Here is a 14,411-nt window from a genome sequence, read left to right as displayed (position 1 = left end):
CTTTGACCTCGCCCCTCCGCGGAGAGTCTCCTCCCACGGTTTCCTTCACCTTTCACCTCCTCACCTTCTCAGGCTTGGAAGGCCTCAGACCCCGCCCACCAGGGGAGGGGAGAGTACGCCTCCAAGACCGGTAATTAGTGGTGAGTATGATCTGTCCATCAGAGGAGAAGCGGTGGTGGATTGGCTGAGGGGAAGTAGTTGGGAGGGGGAAGGAAGCACAGAGTCTGCGCGAGTGGCCTGGTGGCCAAGGGAACGCGCCAGCCGCCTCCGCGCATGCTCCCTGTGCGCGCAGGCCCGGCGGCAGTGATGGCGGCTCGGTGCGTGAGGCTGGGGCGGCACAGCCTCCCGGCTTTGGCGTTGTCTCTCAGGTAAGGGGCGCTGGCTGCCCGGGCTGAGGAAGGGCGCGGTGCGCGTGCCGCCCCCGTCCGCTCCGACCCGAGCCCTGCCCGGCTCCGGCCCGGTCGCTGTGGGCGGCGGTTCCCCCACGCGGGGCGCGGACACCGCGGGGCTGCCCTGCGACCTCGCTGCCCGTGCTGCCCGCGCGGCGGGCCCGGGGAGGGTGGGACGGCGCCCTGCGCGAGCCCGAGGCCGCGCCGAGCCGCCCGCGAGCCCAGGCCGGCGCGAGGCGGCCGCGTGTGCGGGTCCCCGGGGCGCGGGGCGGCGGCGCGCTGGCTCCTTCCGCTCGGCCCGAGTCCTCGTCAACCTCCGCGTGCCCCGGAGCCTGAGGTCAGAAGGGCAGCGGCGCCTGCCCCGCCGTGGGGACAGCGGCTTATTTAGACAAGAGCGGCGACTCCGCGGCGGGGGTCACGAGGCAGTGCCCTCACCTTGGCTTTTCTTCTTCGTGTTTTTTTTAAAACCTGCGGTTTCTGCTTTTTCAAAGTCTAGCCTCATAAGTTAGTTTAGCGAGTGCTTAGCACTTTCTGCGTTGGGGGAGCTTCCCAGAACGCGGTTATCTGGTAGAAGACAGATTGGGTAGAAGCTGCGCAGAGCAGGAGCTGGGCTTTCCCCGCAGGAGCTGCTTGAGTGATGGGGAGACCGGGCCGGGCAGCGTGGACTACGGTGGTGCGCGGGGATGCAGCTGCGATTCCAGCCCGATACATGGTGTAGAACTGTGTGGGAACAAGCCCACCTGGAAAGCCCGAGTGAAAAGGCCTCTTTGCTCAAGTAATTTGTGATTTTTGTATCTGGAATTAGTTGCCAGGACAGCGTGAATTTCTGCTCTGAGAACTGGGTTTGTGGCAAGAGGCTCAAGTTGGGGAGTCTAGAGAACTGAATTGTATGCGTAGCTTTCGGAGTAACTGAGCCCCCGGAGCCTCCGTCTCCCTCCCTGCAATGCAAAGCAAAGCAAAGCAAGACTTGCTGTGGCTGCTGCGGGAGCCTCTGGAGCTCCAGGACGGCGTCGGCAGAGCTGAGGTGAACTGCAGAATGGCGGTGACTGTCTCACCCAGAGGTCAGAATATCTAGGAAGAAAGGCAGGCCTCACAGCAGCACACTCAGTTTTCAGATTATCAGTTTTTTTCATCACGAAAGTAAAAATAACAGTAAAAAGGTTATTGCATCTCACCCTCAGGGTAATAGAGTAATGTAATGAATTCTCTTATTGCTCTCTGCGGGCCTCAGACGCATGTACCTACACAGGATTTCTGATTTGAGTTTATAAAAGCGGGGTCGTGTTTTGTGCATTTCTCTAAGTTGCATTTCTTCCTGCACAGTACACCCGTGGTGTAGCCAAAAGATGGCAGTTTAACATATTCTATTTGGTAGCTGCTCAGTATTCCAGATCATGGAAGTAACAGCTTGTTCAGCCATCTCCTTCTGACCAGCGATCTGTTTCCAGTTGCTGTAAACATCCTTGTACATACGTTCTGTGTACTTCTAGCTTTCCTGTTCATTGAGGCAGTTTTTTTTAATCGGGGAAGAAATTGCATGTAGTTTATTTTCAGGTTGGACTGTGGCATAATTAAGAGCTCCACTGGACTTGGTGCAGAGATGTGTATCATTACTTAATGGCTTTGTGGCCTTGAGTTTATCACTTAACCTTTTTCACGTGGGGATCAGATTGGCTAATACTTTAAGTTCCTTGCAGCATTAGTTTTAGAGCTCTTTGTATTTCCCCTGTACATACCATCCCCATGCTTTCCAACCTCCATGCCTTTGTCCAAGCCCTTCCCTCTTCCTGAAGTGCATCTGTCTCATCCATTCCTGACTCTGTATGTGAACTCTTACTTATCCTTCAAAATCCCGCTGCATAAACCCTTTCATTGCCTTCCATTTCCCCAAAGCTAGAAATATTCTACTCGGAGCCTCCTGAAGTGCATGGTTCCTCTTTTATCACTTTCAAACCCCACATTATGGTTTTTTGTGTGTAGATATCTTTTTTGCATGACTGAAGTACCCTGTGGGCAAGATCTCTGCCCCTCCAGCTTTGTAATCAGCATCAGCACTGGGCCTCACCTCCAGTAGCAGCTACTGCATTGCTATGTGGTGGGGCTGGGTGACCATATCTCAGAAGGAGATGTTTAAAGTGGGGAGAAGAGAAGGTTAGAACCATAGTCTCGGTACACTGACATATTAGTTTAGGCATGTGTTGCAGAAGACTTTATATCAACAAACAGCTTCTATACATCATATGCAGTTTGCCTTTATTGGGTCTAAAATAAATCCTTTCTCCCCCATGAGTCAGTAGCAAACAGTTTTAAGTTCTTTGATTTCTGAAGTCATACATCTGACTTTACGAAGCAAAAAAAACATGATCTTAATTTCTAGCGTGTGGACTTGTCTTTAGGTCCTCTCCTCGGCTGCTGTGCACAGCTACGAAACAGAAGAACAGTGGCCAGAACTTGGAAGAGGACATGGGTCAGAATGAACAGAAGACAGATCTGCCCTCTGCAGAGAAGACACTGATGGAAGAGAAGGTCAAGCTGGAAGAGCAGCTAAAGGAGACCATGGTAAGGTTGCGGGCTCTCGTGCGTAGCGTGGGCTTTCGAACTCCAGGTGAGTGTTTTCCGAGGACGTCTGGCCAGCCTCCGTGACAACAGAGACAGAGGCCAGACAAATCGCATCATTGTCCAAGGACTGCGGCTGGGTCCTACAACAAGTTATTACCGGAGAAGGGATAGAACCCAAAGCCTGTGTGGCTCTGGTTGTCATGAGGGTCATCTCTATGTGCTACCTAGATTATATTGAATTAAGGCTTAAAACGGTCTTTACAGGTGATTCAGTAGGGCCCTTTAAGCTGGTCTTAGGGAAGGACAAGGGTGGGGGGCAGAGGTACGGCCACGTGGTGCTCTCCTAGGGAGGTAGGAGTTCTGTGAACTGATGAGTGATATGGATTAGGACCCCATGTGGAGAAGCATGAGTGGCACAAATGGAGCTCTGTAAGCATTTAAGAATGATAATATCAAATACCGTGTGCCGGGGCTGTTCTGACCCCTTTATTTATGTTAATTCTCACAACAGCCCTGTGAGTCAACCGTTAATATCCCTGTTTACAGATGAGGAAACTGAGGTCCAGGACGGTTTGGTAAACTTCCCAAGGTCACCTGGCCACTGAGTGGCAGGGCGAGGGCCTGAGCCTGGGAGGCCTTGCTCTTAACCACGGCTCTGGAATCTCCTGAAGGCTGAACACAGTAACCTGGGGCACACGAGAAATAGAAATTCCAGGAGATGGATGAGATTACAGGAAAAGTTGGTGCAAAATGAGGAAGATACCAGAATTCAGATGATTAGTACACAATAAATGTTTCAACTGAATCATATCTGGGCAATGTTAACAATACCAGAGGTTCATTGATGGGGTTTTTCCTCTTTTGTGGCGTAGAGGCCAAAGCTGTCCACTCAGGTTCGTTGTTCTCCTAGACGTCTCTTCAGGGTGTGGGAACTGAGGCGGGTCAGCCCCTAACCGGGGTTCTAGGATTCCCTTAAGTGGGAGATTCTTCTGAGGAAGGAATGAATGGTCCTTCCTTGAGGAGAACCATCGAACCGCGAGAAACTAGAAGCTTCTCCTTGTCCTTTCCCAGCTATACACTGCGTGAGAGTGGCCTTGTGGGCTGTATGAATATGCGACACCTGGCCATCTTATTCCCCATGTGGTGGAAATAGTGACACAGGTTAATTTGTTTTCTGTTTATTAAGCAGCAGCTGTCTGTAACCCAAAATCTCCAACGTGATGATAGCTGTTATTTGTGTTTTGACTTGGAGTTTGTTACATCAGATATGCTTTCCTATGAATTTGTTCCATATTTAATTCATGTGAATCAGTCTTTCTCTCTCCCTTTCTTTTTTTTAAGGAAAAGTATAAGCGAGCTTTAGCAGATACTGAGAACTTGCGGCAGAGGAGCCAAAAGTTGGTGGAGGAGGCGAAACTCTATGGTAACTTTCAACGTTACATGACATCGACCGTGGGGAAACACGGGGCAAGGGAGGGGGTATCAGAGTGCCAGGCAAAGTGGCCAGCCCCATGGGGAGCTTGCTGGTTGCACTCCCTCCAGTTTTTGAGATGGGTCAGCCGTTGTCCAGAAGGAGCAAAATTGCCCTTATGACTCGCACTCGGAGTGGTGAGCGTCATTCCTTCAGTGAGGAGTGTGTGCTTTGCTCTTCCACACAAAGACCTCAGTGTGAGCCTGCAGGTAACTAGCAGGTCGGCTCTGTGAGGTTCGGTTCCTTAGCTGGAGCAGCCCTAGCATTGGTCTCACTTAGGACCTCCTCAGATTCTGTCTGAATGTCATCTTTGTATGTTTCTGTCATCATCCTTCCCGTTTTTACAGTTGAGATCAGTGAGGCTGAAATGACTTGCCGTTCAGTACAAACCTGGTAATGGCGCTGGCACTGAGGCCCGTCTCCCAACCCCAGATGTGTTGTGTTGATTACCCAAAAGGCTACCATTTGAGTACCTGTGGGGACGGAGCTTTCAGTGCCCCTGTTGTAGATGCAGAACCTCAGGTTCGACCTTGGGTGCTCACAGTGGAAAGTATTGATAAGAGACGAGTTCAACACAGAGAACAAATCTCTTTTTTTTTTAAATTTTATTGAAGCATAGTTGATGTACAGTGTTGTGTTAATTTCTGCTGTACAGCAGAGTGATTCAGTTATACATGTATATATTCCCCCCCCCTTTTTTTTCGCGGTACGTGGGCCTCTCACTGTTGTGGCCTCTCCCGTTGCGGAGCACAGGCTCTGGCCGCGCAGGCTCAGCGGCCACAGCTCACGGGCCTAGCCGCTCCGCGGCATGTGGGATCCTCCCGGACCGGGGCACGAACCCGTGTCCCCTCATCGGCAGGCGGACCCTCAACCACTGCGCCACCAGGGAAGCCCTATATTCCCTTTTTTATCTTCTTTTTTTTTTTTTAAATAAATTTATTTATTTATTTTTGGCTGTGTTGGGTCCTCGGTTTTGTGCGAGGGCCTTCTCCAGTTGCGGCAAGCGGGGGCCACTCTTCATTGCGGTGCGCGGGCCCCTCACTGTTGTGACCTCTCTTGTTGCGGAGCACAGGCTCCAGATGCGCAGGGTCAGTAGTTGTGGCTCACAGGCCAAGTCACTCCATGGCATGTGGGATCTTCCAAGACCAGGACTCGAACCCGTGTCCCCCACATTGGTAGGCAGACTCTCAACCACTGCACCACCAGGGAAGCCCTCCCTTTTTTATATTCTTTTCCATTATGGTTTATCACAGGATATTGAATGTAATTCCCTGTGCTCTACAGTAGGATCTTGTTGTTTATCCATTCCATATATAATAGTTTGCATCTGCTCATCCTAAACTCCCACTCCATCCCTTCCCCACCCCCCTGCCTTGTCCACCACAAGTCTGTTCTCTCTGATTCTGTTTCTGTTTCATAGATAGGTTCATTTGTGCCATACTTTAGATTCCACATATAAGTGATATCATATGGTATTTGTCTTCCTCTTTCTGACTTACTTCACTTGGTATGATAATCTCTAGTTGCATCTGTGTTGCTGCAAATGGCATAATTTCGTTCTTTTTTTTATGGCTGAGTCATATTCCATTGAATATACATATATACCACATCTTCTTTATCCATTCATCTGTCATTGAACATTTCCATGTTTCCATGTCTTGGCTATTGTAAGTGGTGCAGCTGTGAACATAGGAGTGCATGCATCGTTTTGAATTATGGTTTTGTCTGGATGTATGCCCACGAGTGGGATTGCTGGGTCATATGGTAATTCTAGTTTTAGTTTTTTGAGGAGCCTCCATACTGTTCTCCATAGTAGCTGTACCAATTTACATTCCCACCAACAGTATAGGAGGGTTCCCTTTTCTCCACACCCTCTCCAGCATTTGTTATTTGTAGACTTTTTTTTTTTTTTTTTTTTTTTGCTGTATGCGGGCCTCTCACTGTTGTGGCCTCTCCCGTTGCGGAGCACAGGCTCCGGACGCGCAGGCTCAGCGGCCATGGCTCACGGGCCCAGCTGCTCCGCGGCATGTGGGATCTTCCCGGACCGGGGCACGAACCCACGTCCCCTGCATCGGCAGGTGGACTCTCAACCGCTGCGCCACCAGGGAAGCCCTATTTGTAGACTTTTTAATGGTGGCCATTCTGACTGGTGTGAAGTGGTACCTCATTGTAGTTTTGATTTGCATTTCTCTAGTAATTAGTGATGTTGAGCATCTTTTCATGTGCTTATTGGCCATCTGTATGTCTTCTTTGGAGAAATGTCTATTTCGGTTTTCTGCCCATTTTTTGATTGAGTTGTTTGGTTTTTTGTTATTGAGTTTTATGAGCTGTTTGTATAATACATTTTGGAGATTAAGCCCTTGTAGGTTGCATCATTTGCAAATATTTTCTTCCAGTCTGTATGTTGTCTTTTTGTTTTGTTTTTAGTTTCCTTTGCTGTGCTAAAGCTTGTAAGTTTGATAGGACCCATTTGTTTATTTTTGCTTTTATCTCTGTTGCCTTGGGAGACTGACATGAGAAAACATTGGTACAATTTATGTCAGAAAATGTTGCCTGGGCTTCTCTGGTGGCGCAGTGGTTGAGAGTCCGCCTGCCGATGCAGGGGATATGGGTTCATGTCCCGGTCTCGGAAGATCCCACATGCCGCGGAGTGGCTGAGCCTGCGCGTCCGGAGCCTGTGCTCCGCAACGGGAGAGGCCACAGCAGTGAGAGGCCCGCGTACTGCAAAAAAAAAAAAAAAAAAAAAAACCGAAAATGTTGCCTGTGTTCTTTTGTAGTTTTACGGTGTCTTGTCTTATATTTAGGTCTTTATTTAAGTCATTTTGAGTTTATTTGTGTGTATGGTGAGAGGGTGTGTTCTAACTTCATTGATTGACCTGTGGCTGTCCAACTCTCCTAACACTACTTGCTATAGAGACTGTCTTTTCTCCATTGAATATTCTTGCCTCCTTTGTCAAAGATTAATTGACCGTAGGTGTGTGGGTTTATTGCTGGGCTCTCTATTCTGTTCCATTGATCTATATGTTTGTCGTTGTGCCAGTACCATGCTGTTTTGATTACTGTAGCTTTGTAGTATTGTCTGAAGTCTGGGAGGGTTATGCCTCCAGCTTTGTTCTTTTTCCTCAGGATTGCTTTGGCAGTTCTGAGTCTTGTGGTTCCATATAAATTTTATGATTATTTGCTCTAGTTCTGTGGAAAATGTCATGGGTAATTTGATAGGGATCACGTTAAATCTGTAGATTGCTTTGGGTAGTATGGCCGTTTTAACAATGTTAATTTTTCCAGTCCAAGAGCACGGGATATCTTTCCATTTCTTTGAATCATCTTCAGTTTCCTTTACTAATGGTTTATAGTTCTCAGCATGTAGGTCTTTCACCTCCTTGTCAGGTTTATTCCTAAGTATTATTTGATGGGATTTAAGAGGTATTGTTTTTTTTACTTTCCTTTTCTGATATTTCATTGTTAATGTGAAGAAATGTAGCCAGTTTCTGTATTTTAATCTTGTATCCTGCTACCTTGCTGAATACCTTTATCAGTTTTTTTGTTTTTTTTTTTTTTTTTTTGCGATACGCAGGCCTCTCACTGTTGTGGCCTCTCCCGTTGTGGAGCACAGGCTCCGGATGCTCAGGCTCAGCGGCCATGGCTCACGGGCCCGGCTGCTCCGCGGCATGTGAGATCCTCCCGGACCAGGGCACGAACCTGTGTCCCCTGCATCGGCAGGCAGACTCTCAACCACTGCGCCAGCAGGGAAGCCCAGTTCTAGTAGTTTTTGTGTGGAGTCGTTAGAGTTTTCAAAATATAGTATCATGTCATCTGCATGTAATGACAATTCTATCTCTTCCCTGCCATTTTGGATACCTTTTGTTTCTTTTTCTTGTGTGATTCCTGTGGCTAGGACTTCCAATACTATGTTGAATGGAAGTGAAAGTGGGCATCCTTGTCTTGTTCCAGATTTTAGAGGGAAGGCTTTCAGCTTTTCACCATTGAGTATTATGTTGGCTGTTTGTCGTAAATAGCTTTAATTATGTTGAGGTGTTTTCTCTATACCTACTTTCATAAGAGTTTTTATCATGAATGGTTGTTGGATTTTATCAGATGCTTTTTCTGCATCTACTGAGATGATCATGTGGTTTTTGTCTTCTCTTTTGTTGATGGGGTGTATCGCATTGATTGATTTGCATATATTGAACCATTCTTATGACCCTGGGGTGAATCCAACTTGGTCATGGCATACGATCTTTTTTTACGTGTTGTTGGATTCGGTTTGCTAACATTTTGTTGCGAATTTTTGCATCTGTATTCATCAAAGATATTGGCCTGTAATTTTCTTTTTTGGTAGTGTCTTTGTCTGGTTTTGGTATCAGGGTGATGGTGGCTTCATAGTGTCCTTCCTCTTCAGTCTTTTGGAAGAGTTTAAGAAGTGGTACAGGTTCTTTGTGTGTTTGGTAGAATTCGCCTGTGAAGCCACCTGGTCCTGGACTTTTGTTTGTAGTGAGTTTTTTATTTTGTTTTATTTTATTTATTTTTGGCTGCATTGGGTCTTTGTTGCTGCACACGGGCTTTCTCTAGTTGTGGCTAATGGGGGCTACTCTTTGTCGTGGTGCGCGGGCTTCTCATTGTGGTGGCTTCTCTTGTTGTGGAGCACAGGCTCTAGGCGTGTGGGCTCAGTAGTTGTGGCACGCAGGCTCTAGAGCACAGGCTCAGTAGTTGTGGCACATGGGCTTAGTTGCTCCGCAGCATGTGGGATCTTCCCAGACCAGGGCTCGAACCCGTGTCCCCTGCGTTGGCAGGCGGATTCTTAACCACTGCGCCACCAGGGAAGGCCCAAGGCCTGTTTTTAGTGTGGATGCCTGCCATCTCTTTCCTCCCCTTGACAGGAGGTGTGACTGGTGGTGTGGTGACCAGCGTCTGCACTCGATTTGAGCGGGGCCTCCTCTCTGCTTGTGGTTGTCACAGCCCTGTTGGGGGCAGGTCCTGCTCCCTAGTTGTTGGAATAGAGGCCCCCAGATCCGTTTCTGAGCTGCCTTGTGAGCAAGATTGGAGCACTCCCGCTGGAAGGGAAGCCACTCAGTATCCCTCCGCCAGAGCCATCTACCAGGGAGTGTGCTCTGTGGTGCCATCTGTCACCTGTTGTGCGGGCTCACAAAGTGCGCTGTTGTCACACTGCCCTCGGCCCCGCCTGCACTGTGGGAATGCAGGCAGTCGGCCCTGGGGTCCCTCAGGTGCTGTGTGCACAAAACCACCAGCATAGATCCACTGAGGTCGGGTACCAGGACCGGAGTAGTCGTGCGCCTGGACCTGCCGTAGGAGCCGTGAGAGCAGCCCAGACCCCGGCCCTGCCTCTGTGCGTGCCCACAAAGCCCACAGCTGCAAAGGCCGGACCCGTCCCAGCTGCGGGAGCACCCTTTCCACTTGGATGTCCCGCACGTGCTGCTGAGTTTACAAGAGTCGGCGGCAGTGGCGTGGATCACACAGCTGCAGGGAGGGGGCTCTGTTTTCAGTCTCACCTCCGCGTGTGGGCAGCCCCCTGGCACCGGCACCTGGCGCTCCCAGAGCTCATAAAGGTGGCACCCAGCAAGAGGCTGCCATGGCGGGCCCCACCCTTCCCCTCGCGGGCCCCTTAACAACGGTGCTTCACTTCTTCTGGGAACACTCTTCGTTCCTGGATGCAGTCACCTCACCTCCTGTTCTTCTTCCTCTTTCTGGTCATCCCCTGCACTGGCTGTGTGTCTGTCGTGCTCCACGTGTCTGGGTTCTTCAGGGCTAGGAGCAGGCCTCCCTTCCTCCTCTCGCCGTCCCCCCTGCTGACTTGCCCTCCCACAGGTCTGAATGGCATCCACGCCCAGGTTCACTTTCCAGTTCAGCCATTTCTTCTGCGTTCTAGTCCTGTATGTCTTTACCTGGACGTCTCAGGGGTGTTTTAAACTGGATTCTCCCCTCTGCCTGTGCTTCCTCTCTTCCTCATTTGAGTAAATGCTACTGTTGCCCACCGGGTGTTTAGGTCAGGCAGGGAACTACCCTCTCCTCCCTCAAGCTCACTCCCCTCCCATCCAGTGAGTGGTGATGCCTGGACTCTCGTTCATCCACTTGTCTCTGCTGCTTCCGCTGTGGTCCAGGCCAGCTTCAGCTCTTGCAGCCCTGCTCCACACCCCAGGCAGTGTGGCCACAGCAGACCTCTACCCATTCCACTGCCCCATCTGGAACCTGCAGCTACTCCGGGTCTGCATCTTCCTGGTAGGCTGGCCGCCCTCAGTTCCTCCAGTGTGTGGCTCCCTCCCGACCCTCCAGGCCTGTTCCCGGAACCCTCCTCCGCCTGCCCTGCCGATCCACGTCCCTTAGGTTAATAGGTCCTCAGCACTCAGAGTGCACCTTGTGTAAGTATCGTTGTGATTGTACTTGCCACTTGTGTGACCATTTCCTACGTGTCTCAGAAACCATATGGGAACTAGCACAGGGTTCATCCTTAATTAGACGCTCCCATCTTTATCGGATAGGTGGAATTTTAATTTCATTTTAAAGCAGTGGGGTGAAAACCTTGTGTGAAAGAGGAAAGCCTAAAACAAGCGCTGCCTCCTTCGAAGTGCACAGCCTTCAAGATCCGAGAAGACTTGAGTGGGCCGCGCTAGAGCCTCACGGTTGCTGCGCTGCCGGGGCCAGGGTGGGGCGGGCCGGGGGAGCTGACCCCGTGTGCGCTTCTCATCTGCCCTGACCTCCTTCGTTCAGCAGCTGAAGCGTCATCTTGGAACCACAAACGTTTGTGTTTATGCGAAGTTTTTTAACACGTTATTTCTTCTGTTAGATAAAGGTTAAGGCTTGGGGTGTGTCCCGGTCACTTTTACCCACGGGGCCAAATAATTGCTAACGTGTATTGAGTACTTAGTGTTCTAGGTGCTCGGAGTGTGTGTGGTTTTGTCCTCATAACCTCACTGTGTTAGGTACTGTTATCCCTGTTTTATAACCAAAGAAGCTGAGACCCAGAGGGGTTAACCGGATCACATGGGCAGTTCGGTGACAGCCAGGGATGTGGCCCCGGGCCCCATGCTCTTCAGCTGAGGCGGCCACCTGCGCCCCTTCCCGGCTCTACTGTCTGCGGGAACAACGTGCTCCGGGGTTTGCACGTTTTCTTAGCCTGGAGCAGGACTGATGGTGGTTCTGCAGGTTTTAAGTTGCTGGTCTTTATACCTCATTAGCTTTTGTCTAAACCCCAAAAAGGTATGTCTGTTTTTTAATCCAGCATTGAAATTCTAGGGCAAACTAGTGATTTGAAAAGATGTCATTAAATACCCCGCGTGTGACGTAAACGGGGCTTACAGTGTTGAGTTGCCCATGCAGTTGATACAGAATGCAAATGCTGTTCTTCTTTAACTTTGTGTAGGCATTCAGGGCTTCTGCAAGGACTTGCTGGAGGTGGCGGACATTCTGGAGAAGGCAACACAGTGTGTCCCGAAGGAGGAGATTAGAGACGATAACCCGCACCTGAAGAACCTCTACGAGGGGCTCGTGATGACTGAGGTGCAGATCCAGAAGGTGTTCAGGAAGCACGGCTTACTCCAGCTGAACCCCGTGGGGGCCAAGTTCGACCCCTATGAGCACGAGGCCTTGTTCCACACGCCGGTTGAGGGCAAGGAGCCGGGCACGGTGGCGCTCGTTAACAAAGTGGGGTACAAGCTGCACGGGCGCACCCTGAGACCCGCCCTGGTTGGGGTGGTGAAGGAGGCTTAGCGGCCCTCACGGGCTCCGGGGCTTTGTTACGATCACTCGCTGACTCGGGCCGCTTCATCTTTTCTCAGCTGTGGGCGCGTGCGACCTTTTCCTAAACCTTGTTGCCAGGCTTTAGTGACCAGTGGCTGGACAGGAAGTAAGCCAGTTGCACAGCTGTGTTAATGAACATTCGGGAGTTACTAGTTCCACGTGCTCACAGGACAGGCCGGCGGGATGCTACCGGACCCTAGGGTATCAGGAAAAACACCGTGTCTGCTCAAACTCTGGTGACGTCAGAGTATTTCAAATGAATAAAAGGTCTTCAGGAATCCTGCTGTTTGCTAGCTGGCTGCGCCGGCTGCACCGCGTCCTCTGCGTCTCACTGTAGCACGCGAGTTCCTGGACTGCTTAGCCCACCACCCGTCACTCAGTGAAGGCAAGGCAAGAGTTTAAACATTTTTCTTGCTAAGAAAAATTGTACAACACCCTTGGTGAAGAACGTGTTTGAGTTCGTTTATGATCAGTTACTGTCTCGCTGCTAAGAGTGATCGTCTTCTGGCTTTGGGAGATGTGAGACCAGTGGGCACACCCTAACGTCCTCACCTCCTTATTTTGCCAGTAACTGAATTTGACACACTCAGTTACTTTTGTCCTGTTTTGTTCATCTCTTTATAGAAAGGTTTAAATCTATACCCGACTAGTTACTAATGACCAGAAGGTACTTTCCCTAGTAAGATGGACTTTCTTAGAAATCTGAGGACTGTGTGCTTGGTATGTTTTAAATGTTAAATTTAAAATTTTATTTCAGAGGATTAAAGCCCTGTTGTTTATTTTCCTATGTTCTGCTAGCTATGCGCTTTGGTGGAGGAGATCCCCTTACTAAGCAAAGAAGTGTGGCTTAGCTTTCCAGGTCTTTGCTCAAATCCTGCAGCTGTGCGCCTGACACGTGCAAACGTGTTGGCTTCTGTCCCGGAAGGGGACCGTGGACACTCAGAAGCAGCAGCAAGGACACATGACCGGCAAGCGCTGGCCCTGTGACTCGCCGCCGGACCCTCCGTTCCTTACGTGAGGGGAAAAGTTGAATGACTGAGGTACTCTTATAAACGAGGGAAAAAAATAATCTTCCACTAGCTTTGCTTCTAAGAGATACTTCTAGGATTAAAGGTCAATACTGTTACTTCGATTTACTGCATAAAAAAGGTGGGCAGTCGATTTGAAAGGTGTAGGTGATACTCCCATAATTAAAATTCCAATTTATACCATTTCAAGAACCCCCCCCTTTCCTGTTTATAAATTTATTTTACTTATTTTTGGCTGCGTTGTATCTTCGTTACTGTGCACGGGCTTTCTCTAGTTGTGGCGAGCAGAGGCTGCTCTTCATTGTGGTGCGTGGGCTTCTCATTGCGGTGGCTTCTCCTGTTGCGAAGCACGGGCTCTAGGTGCGCCGGCTTCAGTAGTTGTGGCGCACGGGCTCAGTATTTGTGGCGCACGGGCTCTAGAGCGCAGGCTCAGTAGTTGTGGCGCACAGGTTTAGTTGGTACACAGCACGTGGGATCTTCCTGGTCCCCTGCACTGGCAGGCGGATTCTTAACCACTGCACCACCAGGGAAGCCCGTCCCCCTTTTCTCTTAAGCTGCTTTAAATAACTTGGTCAAGAGCATAGCCCAGAACTAAAGGTAGCAGTACAGCATTATTGAGAAACAGCCGAGAGTTACACCTGCTCTTTACACTGTGGCTGTGAGCACAGCCTTTCGCCTCCCTGGACTCATCTGTAAAATGTGGGTGAATAAGAAAAGTAACTTTGAAACTAATTTCTTGGAACGTGTGCAGTGCAGTCCCCTCCCATCCCTTTTCACCTAGAGCTGCACCTGCAAAAAGGTGCTAAACCTAGAGATGGTCTCGCTTAAAGGTGATCAGCTATTTGTTCACTGTTCCACTCATCCACAGTCACCGCTAACGGGAAAACATTTAATTTTGTACGCACTGACACTGGCAATTAAAGACCTGTGGGCCACACTCTCGCCGAGTTCCTGGGTTTTGCGTAATCGTGGCCTGGATTCTAGCGCGTGTAGGTGACAGGCAGCACTGTCCACTCACCACAGGCTCTCCCGGCCTGGCTCCACGAGAGCTCTAGCTATTCCGCTTCTTTCAGGCAAGGAGAGTGGCGGGAAGGGGTTTCTGCTTAACTGAAATCTATTTTAACTCCCCCCAGTCTGGAGGAAAAACTGGTGTGACACGGAAGTGCCACACTAAGACGTCACGGGCTGTCCCCCATCCTGATTTTGAAGGCT

General features: G+C 49.9%; 1 protein-coding gene across 1 annotated transcript; it reads left to right on the top strand.

Annotated features, from left to right (window-relative positions):
• Window positions 1-260: 260 nt before the first annotated feature.
• Window positions 261-13,427, top strand: GRPEL1 (GrpE like 1, mitochondrial). The gene is made up of 4 exons (XM_060089289.1): window positions 261-368; window positions 2,786-2,948; window positions 4,290-4,371; window positions 11,795-13,427. The coding sequence occupies exons 1-4, from the start codon at window positions 274-276 to the stop codon at window positions 12,139-12,141; spliced, it is 687 nt and encodes a 228-aa protein (XP_059945272.1). The 5' UTR covers window positions 261-273; the 3' UTR covers window positions 12,142-13,427.
• Window positions 13,428-14,411: the final 984 nt, after the last annotated feature.

The sequence above is a fragment of the Mesoplodon densirostris genome, chromosome 1 (assembly GCF_025265405.1).
Source record: "Mesoplodon densirostris isolate mMesDen1 chromosome 1, mMesDen1 primary haplotype, whole genome shotgun sequence".
Lineage (NCBI taxonomy): Eukaryota > Metazoa > Chordata > Mammalia > Artiodactyla > Ziphiidae > Mesoplodon > Mesoplodon densirostris.
This window is presented reverse-complemented; position numbering and strand designations above follow the sequence as displayed.